At 43.4% G+C, this 23,540-nt stretch overlaps 1 protein-coding gene across 1 annotated transcript; it reads left to right on the top strand.

The window, feature by feature from the left end:
- The first annotated feature begins 2,108 nt into the window (after nucleotides 1-2,108).
- On the top strand, nucleotides 2,109-21,992 carry THUMPD2 (THUMP domain 2 tRNA and snRNA guanosine methyltransferase). Its single transcript, XM_075267552.1, has 11 exons — nucleotides 2,109-2,203; nucleotides 2,586-2,827; nucleotides 8,619-8,745; nucleotides 10,892-11,259; nucleotides 12,608-12,685; nucleotides 13,435-13,487; nucleotides 13,995-14,082; nucleotides 14,249-14,320; nucleotides 18,650-18,764; nucleotides 19,630-19,750; nucleotides 21,678-21,992. The coding sequence occupies exons 2-11, from the start codon at nucleotides 2,708-2,710 to the stop codon at nucleotides 21,964-21,966; spliced, it is 1,431 nt and encodes a 476-aa protein (XP_075123653.1). The 5' UTR covers nucleotides 2,109-2,203; nucleotides 2,586-2,707; the 3' UTR covers nucleotides 21,967-21,992.
- The last annotated feature ends 1,548 nt before the right edge of the window (nucleotides 21,993-23,540 follow it).

Here is a 23,540-nt window from a genome sequence, read left to right as displayed (position 1 = left end):
CATTTTTTTGTGGCCGCTTACGCGAGCAGGCTCACTTAAACGGCCACAAAAACAGGGCCACCCGCATGTGAAGTTGGCTCTGCTCGAGGCCCGCTGGCAGAGCAGACTTGCGCATGCGTTGTATTTTAACCCACCATGCGCCGAAAGAAGAAGATGAAGAGGCCGTTGCTGACGAAGATGGAGGCGGCGCTGCAGAGAGATCTCTCGCAGCATTAGGGCCGCCCCCAGTGCTGTCTGAGCGCTGGGACCCGCCTCCAGTGCTGCAAAAGAACTCATTTGCATACCGGTAAAAACCGGTATTTCTACCGAATGGCGGGCCGGAGATGACGGATAAAGGTAGGAGACAAATAGCCTTTCTTAAGGCTATTCCGATGTGTCAGCTAGAAAAAAAAAAGTATTTAAATGACAGGATCCCTTTAAGGCTATTCCGACGTGTTAGTCATAAAAAAATGAATGATAGAATCCCTTTAAGTAATTGTACCCCTTCCCAACATCCGTAATAGTACATGCCGGACCTTTAAAGATGGCGGCAATCATAGCCACTGGGTCTTCACAGTATTGTATAATGGAAACTAAGTCCCTCCAGTGTACCCCCACACTGTTACTATCCCCCATAAACCTTAAAGGGCTTGCCCAGTCCCAACAAGCATTATTTTATACTTTGGCTTTCTCCCGTGATCTGAAATCACTGAAATGGATGGAGAGCAGTCATTCTATTAAAACTGGTGTGCAAAACACCCAAACTCTTATCACCCCTGTGCATGATGCCCACGGGGAGGGGTTACCTTGTGGTGACCAGACAGCTCCTATAAGCCTACTCCCGCAATGCTAGCATTTCACCAATATCCATATATTTCCTGTGCACTCCCTCACAAGCATTCTACAGCTCTCTCGTGCACCCCCATAGGGTTAAGCACTCCACAGCTCAGAGCCCCCGAAACAAATTTCCCCACAGCTCCCCATGTGTCTATTAAGGCTGAAGCTCAACGTGGCAGAAACACCACAGCAAAAACCGCAGCATTTTACAGGCCCTGCAAAGTGGATAGGAGTCTAGCGAATCCCATGCACAAATATCAGAAAATACCTGGGGAGTTTTTGTACATTGCAGCACATGGAAACGCTGGCAGACTCCCTATAAGTATATAGAAAGTGGAAAGTCCACAGAGGAAAACTGTGCATTTTATGTGAAAGGCACTGTGGAAAGACAGCAATGTGTTTCCACAGAGGTTTTTCCTGCAGGGCTTTTTGGCTGTGGCCCCCTATGTGGGGCTTTAACCTAAAGCACATTGTCAATCACCTCTGCACCGCCAATGGAGGAGTTTCTTTGTGCCTGTTATGCAAACCTTAGGCCGGGTTCACATGGGGTATTTTGGACCGGAACCTGAGACGGAGGCTGCCTCAAAATCCTGATCAAAAAAACCCAGTGTGAACTTACCCTAAATCCATCAACCATAGCTTGTCAACCCCTAAAGTAAGGGGGCGTTCACACTACCGTCAGTGTCTGACAGGTAGTGTCTGTTCAAAATCTCGCACGGACATTAGGAGCGGACACTCGCTGTGTCCGTGACACTTTTCATGTCATCATTTTGACATGTCGGGTTTTTCTGTCCGCTTGAAAAGTCGGACATCTTTACATGCGGACAGTGAAGGAAGGGCACGAAGTGTAAAACAGCGCACCCGATAACCATTTGAATGAATGACAAGTGTCACGGACACAACTAGTGTCCGCTCCTAATGTCTGTGCCAGATTTTGAATAGACACTAGGAGCGGACACTACCTGTCAGACACTGATGGTAGTGTGAACGCCCCCTAACACAGCTCTAAATCCGCCACACGCACGCACGCACGCACGCACGCAGAGTTTACCATGCACCCCTCATCTCTCCCCCACAGTCAAACATGTACACCACATCTACCCTCCCACAGTACACCCTGCATCTCTCCCCTTCTACACTACTCCCTGCAGTCCACCTACTGTATCTTCCCCCTCACTACACCCTGCACCTCACAAGTCTCCATGTTGCTCCACTACACAGGATACAGTGGAAGGTCCTGCTTACAATTAAAGACACGCCTATCCGGTCATGTGACCTTGTGACGTCAGAAGGTCCTTACGGTGTCTAGTATTTATATTGTTCCTGTCTTAGCTGCTCCGTATTTAGTCCACACGGGACTTGTCTCCATATCTTCACCACACTGCAGGTATTGTTATTAACCCTTTCCATGCCTCCTGCTGGCTCATACCTCTGCCTGCTCTTGTTCCTCAGCCTTCCTATCCCCTGTTATACCTCTGTCTGTGCTTATTAGAGCCCTGATTTACTTCATACCAACTATCATGTTAATAAGTATTAAACCATTATCAATCAATTATTCCCAAGTTCTGTTTCATCTGGCGATTTTCCTTATTTTATTGCATAGACTTCTCCTGACCTTCTTCTACTCCTATTACCTACATGTTACTTCATCCCTATATTGTCCTTGTTATAGGCATTAGGCGACTTGTAATATAATTGACATTGTATTTTCTTTGTCTCTCCACTGTATACGCTATTCACTGATTGTACTATTGTATATATTTTTGTAGAGTCTGATGAAGATCTGAACATGGACTGAACCGTCACATTACTCTCTACATATTGATTTTTGCATCGATTCATTTGTCTACAGTCTTCTCACATCAGGCGCACTCCATTCCCTCTGCTATATATGTCTGTGGACACTCCATCCCATGTCCGCTCACCCAACCAAGCATTCTTCTGCACGGCGGGACGCGGAATGGAGCGGTTCGTCTTGCATGAGTTAACATGTAAGCTGTCTGCAGTCCAGGTGAGAGGACACAAGCCCAGCGGTCACGTGAGCTGTGTAAAGAGAACCAGGGCGGGAATGTAAGATTACTGAGGCTAAGCCTCGATTACGGCGGATGTTGGATGTTTAAAGATGGTGGCCGCTCGGGAGTTGGTCGGCCGCCATAACCACTGAGTGCTGTTTTATACAGCAGAGACCCGCTGCTAATGCCAGCGATCGGTGTCCGCACTGATCGTGGGAATTAAGTCCTCTGGCGCCTCAAAGCTGACCTAGGTGCCATTCTGCCAGGGATCCCTACTCTATGCAGCCTGCAATATAAGAGCCATTTTTTTGCAATGCATTGCATTAGTGACAGACCCCTAGGTGGTCTAATAAATAGAGATGAGTGAGTACTATTTGAAACTACCGTTTCAAATAGCAAGCTCCCGTAGGAATGAATGGCTGTCGCGCAGGGGGTTAAGCGGCAGGATGCTGGTGCCTGCTGCGTCCATTCATTCCTATGGCAGCATGCTAGTAATAGTACTTGCTTACCTCTACTAATGAATTTAAAAAAAAATTCCAAGTTCAAATCACCCTCGTGCCTCTGATAAAAATATGAATAAAAAGTGATCAAAGCAATAGTAATTGCCCAAAATGGTATAACTACAGTACACCTAATCCCACAAAAAAGACGCCCTATAGATCTCTGTACATGGAAGTGTAAAAAAAGTCACGGGTGTCAGAATATGGCAAATAATAATCCCCCAAAAATATTTTAGAAAATAGTTTTTGGGGGATTTTTGTTACGGGTATCTTTGGAATTGTACCGAAACATAGAATACAGGTGACTAGAGATGAGCGAGTACTGTTCGGATCAGCCGATCCGAACAGCACGCTCGCATAGAAATGAATGGACGTAGCCGGCACGCGGGAGGTTAAGCGGCCGGCCGCCGTCAAATCAGAAGTACCAGGTGCATCCTTTCATTTCTATGGAGCGTGCTGTTCGGATCGGCTGATCCGAACAGTACTCACTCATCTCTACAGGTGACGTGTCATTTTGGCTGCACAGTGAACACCGTAAAAACGAAGTCCGTAAGAAAATCGCATAAATTCACTTTTTCTTCAAATCCATCCCATTCTGAATTTTTCTTCCAGCTTTCCAAAAAAATTTGTCCTGCAAACATTAAGACCTTGTATGGCTCGGAGACTGGAAAAATAAAAAAAAGTTATGGGGTTTGAAGAGGGTGAGTCAAAAATGAAAATCGAGAAATTCCTCTAGTGAGAAGGGGTTAAATGACAGATGCAGACAAAGCCCACCGTTTGCATGTACCACCATGTAAAAAAAACATGACAGAAGACTTGTGTTTTGTTTTGTTTTTTTACTTTTTTGATGGAAGAAAAAATTGTGCATTCATGAATATTTCTTCCGTTACAAAAGTAAGACTAGGTTCACACTTGTGTTGGGCTTGCTTGTGTTTTAACCTATCCACTAAGACAGCAGTTACCTGTGGACTATAGAGACTATAACGGGGGAATCTCCGTGCAGGAATTTTCTTTTCGATGATTTCTCCTACAGAGACTTACCCCAATGACCTGTGAGGACCCGTGATGTCTCAGGTAGTGACATTCAGGCTTTTCGTTGATTGGCCTCAGTGGTCACGTGACCACTGAGGCCAATCAGCGGTCTCAGGAAGAGGACCTGTGATGTCACAGGTAGTGATATTCATACCCTTCGCTGATTGACAGGAGCAGATGAAACTGCAGGCGCGGAGGACACCGGAGCAACAGGGACAGGCAAGTATACTTTTTTTTTTTTTTTTTTTTTTTTTTTTTTTTACTGCTCCCAGCTTTTTTAAACTTTAAAAGGGTTGTCCATTTTTGCCTGGACATCCCCTTTAATTCTGCCACTACACAGAGAATAGAGTTGTCTGCCAATCATCAGCTTTGCTTTAGCACAACGCCGGAAGACTCCGCGGGAGCAAATGACACGTTCCTGACTGGCAAAGACTTCCATTCTGGCACATGGGCGTATCTGATTTCTTAAGAAGTCAGAGCTCATGATGCTTCAGATGTGCCTTGAACTTGAAATCCCATCATAAACTCTCCTACTTAAAGTCTATAGCCAAAACCCAGCATATTAACTCAGTGCCGCAGATAGATAAGTTAGAGTCACCCAAATCAAACAGTCTTTTCCCCTTGTTAATCGCTGTCTCTATTGCTAATGTCTGCTTCTTTTGGTTTTGGGTAGATAAGTCACTGACAGAGGAGTCTTGCAGTAGCTTTCTCTCCTCTAACAGTTCTGTTCACATGCACACCTAACCATGCTGAACATACCTGTGCGGAGGAGTCAGCCAAATGAGTATTCAGCTATCTAAAGTGTGTGGGTCTTTGAAAACCCCTTTTATGTAATTACAAAAATGAATTTGTGCTGTTGCCGCAGTTCTTTCCAGTTCCTTAAAGAGGACCTTTCATGGTTTGGGCACAGGCAGTTCTATATACTGCTGGAAAGCCGTCAGTGCGCTGAATTCAGCGCACTGTCGGCTTTCCCGATCTGTACAGCGCAATAGGCACTGCTGTGGAGAAGGACGTTCCTGACAGACTCTCAGGAACGTCCTTCTGACTGTAAAGAGCTACGGTACCGGGACCGAAAGCTCTTTACTTGGGGCACAGATGGGGAAAGAATTCAGCACACGCTCGGCTTTCCAGCAGTATATAGAGCTGCCTGTGCCCCAAATCATGAAAGATCCTCTTTAACTTGCATCAGCATAGCCAAGTTTTACAGCACCATTAATATGGCTGCACAGTTAAGCCCTTTTCACATTTCATCCTCAGTGTCCATGTACTGCATGCAGTGGGAAAACTCAGCAGACATGTTAAATGGGCCCTAAGACTCCCCTTATACCAACAGATACTAAGGGTATTCTCTTGGATGCCAAGTGAAGAGTTATGTCAGAAATACCTTTTTTTGTTTTATATTGCACAGCAGATTGTGCTATTTCATATGGAGGCAAGTTAACTCCTTCCCACTCTGTGCCATAATAGTACGTAGCAGCATGTATATCATTCACAGTATTATTATGGCGCTGAACCTGCAGCATTATTCTGCTCTTGGCTGTATTACACAGCCGAGGGCCGGGAGCAACTCCCGAAGTTAGAAAATACCGTATTTTACGGACTATAAGGCGCACTGGACTATAAGCCACATTGCCCATGAGCGCCTTATAGTCCGTCTCGGTTCATATATAAGGCGCACCGGACTATAAGCCGCAGTCCGGTGCGCATTATATGTTATTGAAAGCGGCGGCAGGCAGACTTTGCCAGCGGCCGCTTAACCCCCCGCGTGCCAGCCGCTTCTATTGGAAGCGCTCGGCAGGCGAGGAGGGGCTCTATCAGCAAAATCATGCTGATAGAGCCCAACCGTAAAAGTTATATTAAACTACCCCCCCCCCCCCCCCCCCTTTAAAATAAAACCCTGAAACAGAATGTGAAACTTACCGAGCGGTGCAGGGTGGGCGGGCATTCAGGCCTCCTCTTCCTCCGATGTTCCGTCCTCCTCCTCCGCCGCTCGCTAGCTGATAATGGCCTGGGCGCATGCGCAGTAGTAGAAGCATTATGATATTGCGCATGCGCCCAGGCCATTAGTTCGCGAGCGCTGGAGGAAGTGGTCAGGACATCGGAGGAAGAGGAGGCCTGAATGCGCACCCGCCTTGCACCGCTCGGTAAGTTTCACGTTCTGTTTCAGGCAGGGCTGCCGGACACTTCCCATTCATTTCTATGGGAGCCGGCATGCGAGCGCTCCCCATAGAAATGAATGGACAGACACTTCCCATTCATTTCTATGGGAGCCGGCATGCGAGCGCTCCCCATAGAAATGAATGGGAAGTGTCTGTCCATTCATTTCTATGGGGAGCGCTCGCATGCCGGCTCCCATAGAAATGAATGGGAAGTGTCCGGCAGCCCTGCTGTAACGCCGGCGTGTATGGCTGTGATACACGCCGGCGTTCCGTAGTGTGAATGCACCCTTACGGTGCCTTTTATGTATGTATGGAAGCGGCACGCAGACTTTGCCGCCGCTTCCATCCATATATAAGGCGCACCGGACTATAAGCCGCACTTACGATTTCTGAGGAAATCGTAGGTTTTTATGTGCACCTTATAGTCCGGAAAATACGGTATTAACCCCCTGGATCGATAGTGACCAGGGCATCCAGAGGATTTAGGGGCAGGAGTGCAGGTTCCAAAAGCCTCCTGACTGCCTAGGCACAGTTCCTATAGGAACTACTGCGCGATGTTCTGCAACACACAAACACATACCGTGTTTCCCCGAAAATAGGACGTACCCCGAAAGTAAGGCATGGCAGACATTTTGCTGCCTTGCCTAATATAAGGCGCTCCCCCGAAAGTAAGACGTAGTGAATAGAAATGAATGGAAGTAGCCGGCAAGCGGGGGGGTTAATCGGCGTGCCGGGCGCTTCCATTCAATTCTATGGGAGCGTGTGTGGACCCCGACCAGAGGCATTAGCGCTGGATGTCTGCTGACACCAGGCGGCTATAGCGGCCGCCCGACTCCTGGGTGGCCGGCATAGTTAAACAACCGGCAGGAGGCATTAGCGCTGGATGTCTGCTGACACCAGCAGACACCAGGCGGCTATGGCGGCCGCCCGACTCCCGGGTGGCCGGCATAGTTAAATACCGCCGCCTGGTGTCTGCTGGTGTCAGCAGACATCCAGCGCTAATGCCTCCTGCCGGTTGTTTAACTATGCCGGCCACCCAGGAGTCGGGCGGCCGCTATAGCCGCCTGGTGTCTGCTGGTGTCAGCAGACATCCAGCGCTAATGCCTCCGGTCGGTGCCCACACAGACCGTGGGCATTAACCCTTCTGGCGCCGGTGATCGCCGGCACCTGGAGCATGCTCCAGGGCCCACGTCACGTTGGCATGACAGCCGGGAGCCTTGTAAAGGCTCCCCGGCCTGTCTGCAGTGCTTTTCTTTTGCAGGCTGCTCTATGCAATTGCATTGCAAAAAATCGTCATTTCTTTTGAAGGCAGGTTGCCCGTCTGTAATGTATTACAGGGGGTTAATAAATGCAAAAAAAGGAAAAAAAAAAACTTCCTCTCCTCTCCTCTCCTCTCTCTCAAGTAAAGTATGTAAATACTGTGAAACACATACCGTACATGTTAGGTATCCCTGTGTCCAAAATCGCCTGCTCTACACTTCTATAAAAATATTTTTATACTGTACAGTACTTAATAAATGTTAATTTTTATATTTAGCAATATATATGAATTCTGCTTTGAAAAAAATAAGACACCCCCTGAAAATAAGACATGGCGCATCCTTGGGAGCAAAAATTAATATAAGACACCGTCTTATTTTCGGGGAAACAGGGTAGTAAAAATATACAAAAGTAAACAAATTCTAAAAAGTTAAAGAACCCGCATCTTATATTAAAATATATACGGTATAATGTAAATAAAAAAAAAATAACATGTTAGGTATCCCCACCTGCATATAAGCCCCCACTATCCAAAAATATCATTATCTATCCCATACAGTGAATGCCATAAAAGAAATATATAGCAATGCGCAAATTAGTGTATTTTGGTCACTTTGTTTTTCCCAAAAAATTACAGTAAAAAGTCATCAAAAAGTCATATATATGCCAAAACGTACGACTTGTCCCACAAATAAAGAGCCCTGACATATCTCCATCAACAGTATGGTAAAAAAAAAAGTTATTGGCGTATATGCTAAACTGAAGAGATTTGAGTCTTAATTTCATATTTGGATAATGCATTTCAGAGCATGACTATAATGTTTGACTTCTTTCTCTAGGTTGAATCTATGCCAGGAAAAGTTTTTTTTAAAGGAGATCCTGACTTATGGTCCTTAAGAAAAGTGAAGTCTGCTGAAAGAATATTTTTGCTTCTTCATAAGGGGCCTCCTCTTCCTGAATATAAAGGTGAGCTTTAATTGGTGGCTACCGCTTGTTGTAGTGTAATCCTTGTATAAATACGTTGCACAACTAAGGCTATGTTCACATTTGCATTGAAGTCTCCATTTGGTGTGTGCATTGAAAATCGCTGGATGAAAAAATGCTGCAAGTTCCACTTTTTCATCCAAAGGTTTCATTTTAAAATAGCGAACACGTGATCATTTTGCAATTAACTGACACTCCTCATCACTCGGGCCTGGCTGTGAGTCATCGGTGAAAGTTTACAAGCGCTCCATGCTCCAATTTTTGGTCCTCGCTGCCCGTGCCTCCATTCTGCTCTTCTGGAGGCGAGTCGAACCTCTTCCTCTGTCCATCTGGATTTTGAAGGTCAATGAGATCATGTGTATGGAGAATCTCACCTCTTTCCTGCATGGCACGACTGAAGGCTACACTAAGATTTGGTTTTATTGGTTTTAGTTCCAACGCTCCAGGGAGTATCGGACACTCCAGGACTCTGGACCTCCCTCCTAGTCCTGTGAGAGGTGCTCTGCTCGTGGTTGCTGCGAGCGGGTGCACTGTTGCTCCCACTGTTTTTTTGCCTTCTGTTATTATTCATTTATTTATTATGCTTGCTTATATAGCGCCATCATATTCTGCAGCGCTTTACAGACATTGACAGTCACTGTCCCATATAGGGCTCACAATCTACAATCCCTATCAGTATGTCTTTGGAGTGTGGGAGGAAACCGGAGTACCCGGAGGAAACCCACGCAAACACGGGGGGAAAATACAAACTTGCAGATGTTGTCCTTAGCGGGATTTGAATCCAGGACTCCAGCGCTGAGCCACCGTGCTGCTCTTGTATCTGTTGTGTTCTCTGGCGTTGGACTTCTGGCCTCCCTCCCCCCCCCCCCCTCTTTTTTTTATTTTTTTATTTTTTAATTCTCTCTCTCTCCTATTCTTTTTTTAACTTCCTAATTTTCCTTCCTGCTCTTCCCCTTTGCCCCTCGCTCCTATTATGACTAGACCTCACCCGGGATTCCCTGTGGGTCCAGGTTTGTTGTTGTTGTTTCTACTATTATTTTTTAGTTGAATGTACTGTTCGTACTTGTGTATTTTTTTTCCATGTTTCTTTGTGTTATTGGCCTATTTCAGGCCTCGTTGTACTTAAAACTTTCAATAAAACTTTGAAATGGAAAAAAAATAAAATCGCGAACACATCATGGATCTCATTATGGCCAATAAGGTCCACTGGGCACCATTTATGTCCACAGTTTTAGCGCTCTGTGTGTCCATTGGTCTGGTCCTACAGAACAGATACACTGGAACAGATGTGCAAAATGCCAGTCTTAATAAAAGGCCCTACAGATGGCAGACACGTCTCATTTATCAAGAGGTTTCATCCTTGTCATAAATCAGGCACATAGCAACTGCAAGAAAACTGGCGAGCATTATAATATATATGAAAGAGCAAGGAGTCACCACGAGAGGAATCTCTGCCCCCCCCCCCCCTTCCCTGTACCGCACTACCCACTTTTGCAAAAAAATATCAAGCAAGGTGCAGAATGTGGCACATATTTGATGCAAGATAGTCTCTACAAGTTTGCTTGGGACTGGCCAAAAGCGGCTGATCATACAGAATACTGCCATTGGGCAAGTCTGCCAATGGAAATGTAATGTGTATGGCTGGCTTTAGTAGCATAGAAATATCAAAATAGAAATGTATACTGAAAGTTCCTAGTATATGATTAAAATAGTTGTTTATAGTGTTTTTTGTAATAAGACAAGAGCAGAAGATTGCCGGCATTGTCAGCAGTTACCTTTCCTATGTCTTGCATACCAGGCACATTCTATTGGTGGCTCAGTGGTTAGCACTGCAGCACTGGAGTCCTGGGTTCAAATCCCGCCAAGGGCAATATCTGCAAGGAGTTTGTATGTTCTCCCCGTGTTTGCGTGGGTTTCCTCCGGGTACTCCGGTTTCCTCCCACACACCAAAAGACATACTGATAGGGAATGTAGAATGTGAGCCCTAAATGGGACAGTGACTAACAATATCTGTAAAGCGCTGCGGAATATGATGGCGCTATATAAGGAAGCATAATAAATAATAATAATTAGTGAGCTGTCTATCATCTTAAACATACAGATTTATTTGTAATGTTCTATTTTAAAGGTAACACGTTGTCTGCTCTGCGAAAATTAGTCATTGGTGACCCGCACTTGTGGCTGGATACATTGCAGACATGGAAAAAATTCCAGGAGCAATTAACACAGCAAGAAAATTCTCACCGACGAGAAAAAGGTTTGAAGAGAAAACTGGACAATGATTCATCTGACCCAAAACCATACCCAGAAGAGACTGTGATGGATGAAGAGCGGACTCGTGTAGACGCAATAAACCAGTCGCCACCTCAGAAAGTGACTCTGGAAGATACAAAAGATACATTGCACGCCCTTACTGAACATAACATTTCTGAACCCATCACTTTCAGAGTTTCTTGTCGATGTTCCAGTGTTTATACAAAGACAATGACTGCACAGGTAACATTTCTCTGTAATAGTTTGTGCTTTGAACAATCCCTTTATGCTAGAAGGATCCCCTAGATCTTAAGTCAAATCAAGGGGTCCAAATCAATTGTTCATGTAGTACAAAGGAAGCGTTCTGTAGCCATGACTTATATTATAGGTAGAGATGAGCGAGTACTGTTCGGATCAGCCGATCCGAACAGCACGCTCCATAGAAATGAATGGATGCACCTGGTACTTCCGCTTTGACGGCGGCCGGCCACTTAACCCCCCGCGTGCCGGCTACGTCCATTCATTTCTATGCGAGCGTGCTGTTCGGATCACCTGATCTGAACAGTACTCGCTCATCTCTAATTATAGGCAATGGTACTTTCATATGGATATGTTCTTACGGAGTTTTTGGAGGTAGACTTTGAAATCCCACACTCTTCCATTCACTTCAACATGAGTTGATAACAGATTTTTTTTTTTTTCCTGTAACTAATTTTTTTTTTTTGCATTGGTTTCTTAAAGACTCCACTGTTCACTAACTCCCATTAATTTTAGTTTGCTTTGCTAGACGAAATCTCCCTGAATATAGATCATGACACTTTTTTTTTTTTTCTCTCTTACCCTCTAGCTGAAAAGTTCAGCTAGAGGGGAAAAAAATCTGTGTAGGTCCCACTGAAATGAATGGGAAATTTTTTTATTTTGAGGTGGAATGCCTCCAAAAATAAAAACTGTGTGAACTTACTGTACGAGCTCAGAATTTCCTAAAAGGATCTTTGATTATGGGTTTCCTAAGGGTATGTTCACAAGGCAGAAAATGTACATTGGCATTCCGTCACAGCAACCCGCTACTGAATAGGCCTGGATGAATGTCTCGAGCTGCGGACACTGCGGCTGAATCAGCTGCAGACTTCACAGCAAGATCGAGCAGGGCGCTTCTTTTTTCTGCGTCCTGCTGCAATCTCTGCCTCCCATTGAAAACAATAGGAGGCGGATTCTGTGAGAATTCTTCTCCAGATTTGAGGGCGAATTTGGCAAATTCCTCCGTCTGAACACACCCTAAGCCAAACAAACCTTTTATGCTGTGAATGTTTGAAATATTTGGTGTAGGGATTTGGAAGAAATATTATTGTTAATGAAGAGCCGTAGGAAAATTTCTCTACTGGTTTCAAACATACATTTATTCTGTCCATTTAGATGGATTTTTATAGTAAAGCGTTAGTCTGCAGCCTGTTTATTTGTACTAGTCATTCTGGAACTGTTTAGGATATATATGTGACTTATACATTCCTTTTTACTTTGCAGATATATATGTCAAACCAAAATGAATTGATTTATAGTCCTTGAACTGCAGATTTTTATTTTTTTTTTCCAGGATATTGGCCGCTTCATTGGAGTTCTACTTTCAAAGCAATTCGGTTGGAAACCTAATTTGCGGCGACCTCAGCTCGAGGTAGTTGTTTTTATGTTTTTGGGGGTTTTTTTTCTTTATTTATGTACAACACAATTTTCAGATTTAATTTAATATACTATTAATAGGAATTGGCCATTAAAGAAGAAATGTTTTCTGTTTTATGTTAATAATGCTTTTGGCACTGTAAGCCGATGGCTGGTCAGGTAATGGAGGGGGGTACATCTCACCCAGACTACTAAGGTGGGTGAGATGAGAAAACTGCAGAAGGAATGTTTGTTCTCAGCAGACAACATTTGTCTGCTGAGCATTTTGGTAAATGCTCAGTATTGGGCTGGATTTTTAGAAATGGCAGGTAGGTTGGTAGTGGGACTTGTCATTCCACCCCCCCTCCAGTCCGCACTTTGGGGATGTTCCGGCAGCGACTCAGCTGCAGAGAGTCTGCTCATCAAGGGAGGCTTAAGAAGTCAGCTCCAGCAGCAACACTTGGGCAGAGCTTGGCTGGAGAGCCAACAGAGAGGGCATATTTTTGGAGCTGTGTCCTGAATGATTCTACTGGCTTTTTGATTTCTGTTATTCTAGGTGAGGTAACCTATTCTATGTTTAGTTAGAGCCTAGCCGGGCAGGTATTTATTTTTGTATTGTTTCCTTTTGTTGCTGAACGACCTTTTTGAGTGAAAATAAACTCTACCTTTGTTTTGGACTAAAGAAACTGGATTTGTGTGTCTATGCCACCCCACCTAGCAACCCCAGACCCTGACAGCACATATTAATTGTGTCTATTATTCTAGGTTTTTGTGCATCTGAATGACATGTATTCTGTGGTGGGATTCCCAATTTTAAGGTAATTTTCTTGGTCACACTTGTGATTATTTTTGTCTTATTTTTTTGCTAGTTAACACTCTAGTACTGAGGTTTCCATCCATAATAGCACCAAGACTGCTATAACTCTTGAATATTCTGTGACGCTATCAGTCAAGCTGTACATTATTATTATACTGTTTGGACTGATATTACAGATAACAATCTTGTTCATTCCATGCCCAGAAGACGTGGCGCTGAAGATTTTGTAGTCTAAGTTATATTATTAACCTTAATTTCATGTTATGGGTTAAACAAATATTGTATAAATTAATTCTTGTCAAACTTTTGTAAGTTGCACTTACTTATGTTGAACATTTTATATCTGTGGGTGTAATGTGTGATTTACATAAGAAGGCAGTACTTGAGATCTTTATGTGCAATATACATGTTAAACAGATTTTTATTTACTGAGCATTAATTTTTATATATACAGTATTATAATATATATATATATATTATATATTATTTTTTTTAATTATATAATCAGGCAGCCATTGGCGAACAGAGGGTATATTGAGAATACAGGATTGCGAGCTACAACAGCATGGGCAATGGCCTCAATTGCAGAAATCAGTGTAAGTAAAATCTCTTTCTAGTTTACCAAAAGTCATTAAAGAAACTCTGTAGTCAAAAAAGAAAAATGAGTTATCACATGGTGTTCCTATGTATTTCCTGATCATTTATTATAGTTTTAAATTTTGTTTATAAAAATTATTCGTTTTGTGTCGTCTTTTTTTTCAGTCCGCAAAATATGTCCTTGATCCAATGTGCGGTGTTGGAACAATTTTGTTGGAAGCTGCCTTGGAATGGCCAGTAAGTAAACTGACAATATTGCCATGAAAATTTAGTAAGAAAGGTAGCGCTGCAGATTTTTGACAAATAATAAATCACTTTTGTGAAAATCACAATTTTTTCATTTCAATTTTTTAAATAATTTTTTTAGAATTAGTTGTTGCAAATAGTGGAATAAAATGTTTGAAGTGTAGGGTTGAGCTGATCTTGACTCTTCAGGATCGATTTTGAAGTCCGATTTCCAATCATTTTACATTCGAATCTGATCTCGATCCCACTTCCGATCCCAATGCAAGTCAGTGGCATTTTTTTACTAATCGGAGATCGGATTTTAAAAACAATCCTATTCACTATACAGCATGGAATCTAACAATTGAACGCTTTAATTGTTAGAATCTACGCTGTGTGGTGATTTTTTTTAATCACTAAGTAGCCTTTTTTTTTTTTTTTTAATCCTCTGGCTACTTAGTCCCCCCTGGTGTCCACTTACTTGCAGAGATGGCTGGTCCAGTGCCCGGTGTTCTAGTTCTTCTTCGCCTCGCTGCCCCCTGCCTCCCAGGTTAGGAAAGTGTGGGCGGGTTAGGAGAGTGTGGGCAGGTACTGGGAGGGGAGACATCACGTCTCCTCGCCCTGTACCCCCCCATACTCTCCTAAGCCACAAGCACCGCCTTCTTCCTTGCTCTTTAACACTAACCGGGGAGGCGGGGGCAGCGAGGCGAAGAAGAACGAGAACATCGGGCACCGGACCAGCCATCTCTGTAGGTAAGTAGCTACTAGAGATGTTAGCTAGTCTCCCATTAGAATGAATGGATGCAGCCGGCACGCAGGGGGTTAAGGCTGTGTGCCGGCTGCTTCCATTCATTCTTATGGAACCGCAGCGGAGCCTTCACACTGAGTATACACTCCACTCAGAATGAGCAGAGCGTATACTCAGTGTGAAGGCTAACATTGTTAGCTTTTCCCACAATGCTTGGCCAGTAGCAAAGCATTTGGGAAATAATCACCGATCTCAATCCCACCTAAAAAGATCGATTGCTCAACCCTAAGTGTAACTTATAAAACTTTAGACTTCTAATAGCCAGTCTTGCCACACTATGATGTTTGTAGATCCCCGACACTTAGTGTAATGAAGACTAGAACTAGAAGAATTTACCTTCTGGTACTGTCGTAGAGTCATTGTGGGGTGGCAGTAAAGCTTTTCATCTCTCTGCATCTACCTGCTGTAAGGAGTAAGGTCTGAGGTCTAATGTACACTCACTCATCAAATTACACGGCCAGATAGAAATGTCGTTATATTTCAGGGGGTTGGATTAATACATTAATCCTGGACATCAGGATTGAGCAAAGTCATACACTCTCAAGAGGTCATCGAGATAGAGAGTGAAACGTCTGGATCTGATAAAGGATGAAGCGGTGTGAGCTCCTCAACTCCTGCTGCTGACATCTCTAGTAAGCAGAACTTGGGGAGATGACCTCCAAAGCAACCCTTTCTAAAGACGCCTCCAACCTAGGTGATTCATTACCGCTGGCACTTTGACCGTCATGTCTAAGTTGAACTCACTCTTGTCCCAGATAGATAAAAGGAACAGCTGCAGGGGACTCGAATGGGTCTGGTCCCAAAGAACCGCTGGTATGGTAGATGTTAGAAGACCCAAAATGGTCATGATGCACTGTTGGATTGAAGCAGAACACAGGAGGCTCTCATGGTTCTCTGAAGGAAGATAGGATGTTAGTTCCCTGGAATCTAACTGGATTCCCAGTAAAAAAAAAAAAAAAAAAAAACTTGGGGTCAGATGGGACCCCTCCTAGTTTAAAATCCAACCAAGAGGCTTGAGCTAGATTAAAATCCTGTAAAAACAGAGTCTGAGAAGTCACGGACATGAGAAAATTGTCCAAATACGGAACTATTAAAATGTCACTTAGATTTAAAAAAAAAGGCTGTGACTTCCACCATTATTTTGGATATAATTCTTTTGGCTGCACAAAGCCCAAAAGGCAAAGTGGAAATGTTGGACCGGACAGTTCAGCTGTAGGGTCATAGATCCAATGTTATCATGTAACAATCCGTCTGGAGAGGGATCACTGTTGACTTCATGGTTTACATCATTAACCTTTTGTGAGGAAGGAACTCCTTCAACTTTATGAGCTTCAATATACCTCAGACCATTTGGTTTACGGACTAGAAACAAGGGGGATAGAACCCCTGGTACCACTGATGCTCTGAAAAAAAGGTGAAAAAATTGCAGAAGATAACTATTTGTGACAACATTCTAGGCCCAAGAGCTTGATGTAATATTCCACCATGTGTGATGAAAAAAACCTCAGTCTGCTTCCCTTACCCATCCCCCTGAAAGTATGGCGTCACTGGGACTGATGGGTTGCATTATCCTTGGTAAAGATGACATTTTTCAATTTCCCCTTGAAGGATTGACTCTTACTTTCTCCATCCCTCTTCCTTGTAGCCAGGCTAAGGGTGCATGCACACTGAGTAACGCCAGCGGCGTTTACGAGCGCTCCCATTGAAGTGAATGGGAAGTGTTCGGCAGCCCTGCTGTAATGCCGGCGTGTACGGCTCTCATACACGCCCGGCGTTACGTAGTGTGCATGCACCCTTAGTCTTTTTTGTGCCTGACAAGACCAACTCTGCTGATTTCTGTTCCATATCCACTTTTTTTCTCTCGGATGTTTACAATATGTCATCAAGATAGAGACAGGCTGTTTGGCTCCTTTCTCAAGGAATACCCACTATTTTGCCTTTAGAAGCCAAGTCGCTATTCTGGCAGAGTTGAATAAGACAGCTGACTTTGCAGCTAACTTTACTAGATTCGCCGAAGCATCCGCTAAATAATTAGATGGTTTCTTCAGAATGGAAAAGGAAGCCAAAATGTCTTCCCTAGGGGTACCTGTCATCAAATGGTTCTCCAGCTGTTCGAATCTTATACATAAGCAACTTCTTCTCCATTGGGTCCTTAAACAAACCTGTATCTTCAAAAGGGAGGGAAGATCTTTTAGATTTGCCTGCTACAGGGACATCCACTTTAGGAGTTTTGTCTTCTGCAGACGGATATTTTCTTTTGAAAGATTCTGACACTGAAATTCTTCTCTCTGATTTGTTCTATTCCCTGGAGATCAGTTTCTTTACATTGGAATGAATAGAAAAGACTCTTCGTCTTCTGTCCCCTGAGCCCTGAAACGTTTGATCTGGTATCGAGAGAGGTTCTCTCAAGTTCTTAATACTCATTATCAGCTAAATGGTCTTGAGGAGGGATTCCGTATCCTCGGATGGACACAAGGGATGACCGAAGATTTCCACAGAAGAATCTGAATCGGGGTCAGAAAGAACTTTGCCCTTGTCTAAACCCGATGCAGCTGGGATAGAAGTATGAAGCAGAGACTGATTCTTACTAAAGGCTGATTCGACTTCATCCTTTACAATATATTTCAGTCAGTTCAGGAATATAATTCGCCTCCACCTTCTATGTGCATTTTGTGCGGAGTACAATACAAATACAAATGTGCTTTATTTGCGATACCAAAGAATAAGACATTTGGTGTTGCCAAAGCAAAAGGAGATTGGAGGTGGGTGGGTACGGGGTTGGGGGTTTGAGTGTCCTTAGGGTCTTGTCATTCTTTTTTGCGGCGTGTGGGTATGGGGTAGACGGGTGATGGGGGGCTTAGTGGCCTTTTGAGTGGTGGAGTACTTTTTTTTATAGGATGTGGCTTTGGATCTTTTACGGACATCGGGACCATAGGTAAGGCTGGGTGATACAGGAGTACATACCGTAGATTCCACACACATCTCTCTCACACATGGGTGAGTTTAAAAAAAAAAAAAAAAAAAAAACAGAATTAACACTTCTATCAGTTCTTCTTGGTACGCTTTTTGAAAGAATGCTGCAGGAAGTTTGTTCCAACATCTTGGAGAACTAACCACAGATCTATGGCTATAGGCTTAAAACCTTTTAATCTCTTTATGTCTCTTCAAGGTGTTGTCGGCGTCATGTCAACACTTCCAGGACTCCTCCTGTATAGAGTAGTCACACCAAGATTTTTTCTAGACCTTTGGAGATTTTTGAAAGTATTACCTTTTACACACACCGAGGTAGAAATGTCTGATTGCTGCAAAACTCTGCATGCAGTTATGTTTCAGGCAGGTATACATTAGGGGCATGGCTGGGGAGGATGACCAGGGAATGTGCCCCAGGTGCGACAGACAACTCTTTCCTTGTCCTGGGAGCTACAGAGCTCTGGGTATAAATAAAATATATAATATATTGTGTATACAATGCCATATAATCCACTTATACATTATAAAACAATTTAAACTTTCTTCTTTTTGCATCTTTACAGCATGCTACTTTCCTTGGCATTGACAAAAGTGAATCACAACTGAAACATGCAATTGACAATGTAAAGAAAGCAGGTGTGATGAACTCTGTATCTTTCCTAAAAGGATCTGTACTGGGTAAGGACAAGACCCCTCTGAGGAAGAAACAAGCAATGAAATTTGTTAAAAGATTTTTCTTGCCATGCTTACAGTTTATTTTTGCTTATAAATATGATACATTCACATTCAAATTCTCTACATTTTCCGCCACCGGCATTTTGGCTGCGGTCTAGCCGCGACAGGATGCCAATACAGTGCATCAGCATTCCGAATGAATGCGCTTAGTCATTAGAGAGTCTCGGACCCAGCAGCTGAATCAGCCACAGAATCCACGGCAAGATCGAGCAGAACGTTTCTTTTTTCTGCATCCTGCTGAGATCTCTGCCTCCCATTGAAAACAATGGGAGACGGATTCCAGGAAGAATCTGCAATGGATTTTGGGGTGAAATCCGCCCCCAATGCCGCGGCCAATTCCTCCCTTACCCTACCCTATTTGGATCAGTGGTCTTAAGTTAGCGTGTTGTGCTTGTTTTTGGTGTTATGTATGTAAATTCTCTTCAAATGTAAAGCAACATGGAATCAATGGTCCTCTAAAAATACATAAGAATAATAATGGACAATTTGACTCTTACAGAACACAAGAGTTTGAATTTTCAAAACGTTCTACAAGCTCAAAAATTAAACCTGTCTTGTGTGAGTTTGAGGGAGAGCTGACCTTTCTCGCCCTCTATTTTGAGCTGTAGAATAACTATGGGCTACCACAATTGGAGAAACCCCAATTTTTTTTTTCATGGGGAGGGGCATAAAAGAGGAGGGTGCAATAAGTGATATGTAACATTTTTAATTTCATGTCTATTAAAGCTTTTCATAACATTTATTTTACTTTGTTCAATGAAATGAAATGTCATAAGGCTGCACCTAATAGTGTACTTTTATGTTCTAGGTCTTCCCGTTCTCTCAGAAACTATGGATGTTATCATTTCTGATATACCATTTGGAAAAAAGTTCACATGTTCCAAAGATATGAAAGACCTTCTTCCTGACATCATTCGTGAAATGGAAAGGTAAAGTCCAAATTAACTTTAGAAGTACACATAAATTGTTGTAGCAGCCATGAATAAATAGAAGTAGGATATTATTTCAGGATCGTTTTTAAAATCCGATTTCCGATCATTTTCCATTCGAACCCGATCCCAATTCCGATCCCAGTGCAAGTCAATGGGATTTTTTAAATAATCGGAGATCGGATTTTAAAAAACGATCCTATTCATAACACAGTGTGGAATCCAAAAATTGAAGGCTTTAATTTTTAGACTCCACTCTGTGTAGTGATTAAAATATCCCCTGGCTACTTAAGTCCCCCCTGCTGTCCACTTACCTGCACAAAAGCGCTGCCGATCCATGCTGCTCTCGCTCCTCTTCTTTCTACTGCGCGTGTCTGCAGAGCACCGTATGTGACCCCATCTCCCAGGCTAGTGTTACTGATGCTGGGAGTTGGTGGGGCTTGTGGCTCTCCTAAGCCACAAGCCCCGCCTTCTCTCTGGGTCTGTAACACTAACCTGGGAGCTAGGGGCGCGCACGGACCGAGAAGAGGCGAGAAGAGAACAGACGGGGAGCAGCAGCGGATCTGTGCAGGTAAGTGGACTTGTCTATCGACTCTTCTGCTTCGTCCCTGCTTTATCGTATACTCAGCTCTGCTACATCTGAGATCTACATCTACATGTAGCAGAGCTGATGAGTATACAGTAAAGCAGGGACGAAGAAGAAGAGTAGATAGACAAGTCAATGTACAATAATCCAGATGTAGCAGAGACGAGGATACGGCACAGAAGAGTAGATACCATCTACTCTTCTGTTTCCTCCCTGCTATGCCGTAGGAAAGAATGGACGCAGCCGGCGCGCAGGAGGTTAAGCGGCTGGACGCTGGCACAGGCTGTGTTCCGGTTGCATCCATTCATTCCTAACATTGTTAGCTTTTCCCACAATGCTTGGCCAGTAGCAAAGCATTGTGGGAAATAACCTCCGACCTCAATCCTGCCTAAAAAGATTGGGATCGGATTTCCGATCGCGATCGTGAAATTTACTCGATCGCCGATCGGAATCCCATCTTTTCCGATCCGGATCGCTCAACCCTATTAAACAGTTATTCATGGCTACTAGCTGATACAAATTTCAGTGTAGGTACATGGGCTGCCCGAAGGATGCCCATTATTTATGAGGAGGTGACAGTATAGGGATTGTCAACACCAGCGTATAAACCGTTGGTCTGGATATATGCCCCCATAGAACCCTCCTGTATCTTGGCATTCCACTCTGTCTTCGATTTCTGATTAGCCATAGACACACTGGAGATAATCCGAGCTTCATGTCCTGCCAAGTCTTCTTGTGGATTCCACGGCTGGTTCACCCGCAGAATCCATGGGAAGATCAAGGTAAACGTTTCTTTTTTCAGCATCTTGAAAAAAGGAGCGTCTTTCACTGTCTCACCTTGAAAACAATCCAGACAGAATTTGGAGCAGGTTTTAGATTAGAAATTCCTCAATGTCGGCTGCAAATCCTGTTGTGTCGACATACCCTTAGGGATAGTTCACACAGGGCAAGTTGGCAGCGGATTTTGAGGCAGAATCCGCCTCAAAATCTGCTGCTCCCATTGACTAGCTAGTAGCAGAAAAAAGAAGCGAGAGGCTCCCATGGAAGTCAATGGGAGCAGCAGATTTTGAGGCAGATTCCGCGTCAAAATCCGCTGCCAACTTTCCCCTTGTGAACTAGCCCTAAGTGCCAATAGAACTCTATTAGGAGGCTTTTTTGGAGGCTGATTTTGAGGCAGATTCAGCATCAAAATCAGCGTCAAAAAACTCAGTGTGCACTGACCCTTAGAGTTTTGGAGTCTTATACAGAAGAATCAGCAAAAGACCTCTAAGCTGAAACACACTACAACACTTTGAAATGAGACTTGGTGAAATATCGCTGTCTCTTCTCTTCTATTTACAGAGTCCTGCGTATTGGAGGTGTTCTTGTATTATTACTAAGCCAAAAGCTTCACTATCACCTGAAATCAAATTTTTATTTCACGTCTAAAGAAAGTGAAAACCTGCAAATTCATGGATCAGTTTCTCCGTCTCAGTGCAGTAGTGACAGCTTGAAGGCTAAAGGACAAATTGCAATGAAGAATTTCAATTTTCCATCTTTGACTCATATTGAGTCTCATTCAGTAAGCCTTGGAGTCACAGAAGCTGTTTTCTTTAAATGTAAAAAGACATCTCAGTCATGTTTCTTGTAAGATCATTTTCCCTTTATTTTACTGCTAATAAAATTTTAGTTTTGATAATTTATCACTGCAGGCCTGATTATATCCTATCCTACTATCCTACTAATATTATAAATGTGAAAGTTTGTGGGTTTGGATATTTGTGTGTTTGGATGTTTGTTACTCAATCACGCAAAAACGGCTGAATGGATTTGCATGAAATTCGCTACATATATAGATAGGAACCCCGATTAAAACATAGCCTACTTTTTATCCCGGTAAAGGACATCACTACACGACCGCAGTGAAGGGATTTAGGTTCACACAACACTAAAGGACCCGTGATGATATCATCACAGGTCCTTGAGCCATTCTTGGATAGGATCATGCTAGGCAGTGGGCGGAGCTACACGCTATTTTGTGGGCAGCGCTATATATGATGAAGCTGGACAGTGTGAAAGCTGAAGAAAATGGAGTCTCAGAAGATCAGGAGACTACAGAACATGCAGGCTGTGTGTGGGCAAGTGGAGTATATTGGGTGTAGAGTTTCAGTGAGTACGACGGGGAATGTGTTGTTCTGCCGCTGAGGGGGGAGAACTTTGGCACATTTCAGCAACATCTGTTCAGCCCTTTGTAACACAGAAGTTGCTCAGACAGTCACATAATCAAACCCCTGTAATCACAATTGCCAGATGTAGCAGAGCCTAGACAGCGATGTAACACACTTCTATAGGCTCTCCATATGCAAACATGTACATATAGCTGGGTATCCTATGCATATGCGGTGATGTAGCAGAGCCGAGATGCAGGAGCAGGCTGATCGAACTGTGGCAAATTTCTGCAACATCCGCTCAGCCGTTTCCAACACAGAAGCTGCTCAGACACTGACTTAAGATCACCCCTCTAATCCAAATAGCCAGATGTAGCAGAGCTTAGACAGCGCTGTAGCACAGCTGAGTACGCTTTCCATATGCAGAGATGTACATACAACTGAGTATGCTGCGCATATACAGCGATGTAGCATAGTCAAGACACGGGAGCAGGCGGATCATCCACAACAGCATTGGCTAAATATAAGCGGCTCAGCGCCAACACCAATCCGCAGACGAAGTCGCGGGCAGATGCCAGTGTATATAATTTTATATATATATATATATATATATATATATAATTATTTTATTTATTTATTTGTTATACCAATATATTGTAAGAAGAATAGTATATATGGTTTCACTGTTACTCTCCAGTTGTGTGTACTGTTACTCTGTAATGTTAGGTAGGCTCACAAAGCCATTCAGGGGAAAATATTGTAAAAAAGAAGGTTCCCAGTGAACATATTCTCTAGAGAGTTCTTCAAACTCCATACTGAACAATATGTTCTGAACAGGGAAAAGGGACAAAGCCATTCCCAGACTTCTCTCTGTTCATCTCCCTGAGAACAAAAGAGTTGGGCTGTCCTTTTAACCCATTTTAGATGAAATTAAATGTGTTTTTTATACAAAGATGAGGTTAATATTACGTTTTTACTATATTGTTTCTGCACTGCAAGAAAACGGAACCATTTTAGTCTATGCAAACTGGATGCAATTTCTATGGCATCCGTTTTT

The sequence above is a fragment of the Leptodactylus fuscus genome, chromosome 3 (assembly GCF_031893055.1).
Source record: "Leptodactylus fuscus isolate aLepFus1 chromosome 3, aLepFus1.hap2, whole genome shotgun sequence".
Lineage (NCBI taxonomy): Eukaryota > Metazoa > Chordata > Amphibia > Anura > Leptodactylidae > Leptodactylus > Leptodactylus fuscus.
The sequence above is the reverse complement of the archived record's forward strand: the minus strand, read 5'-3'. Positions and strand labels throughout refer to the sequence as shown.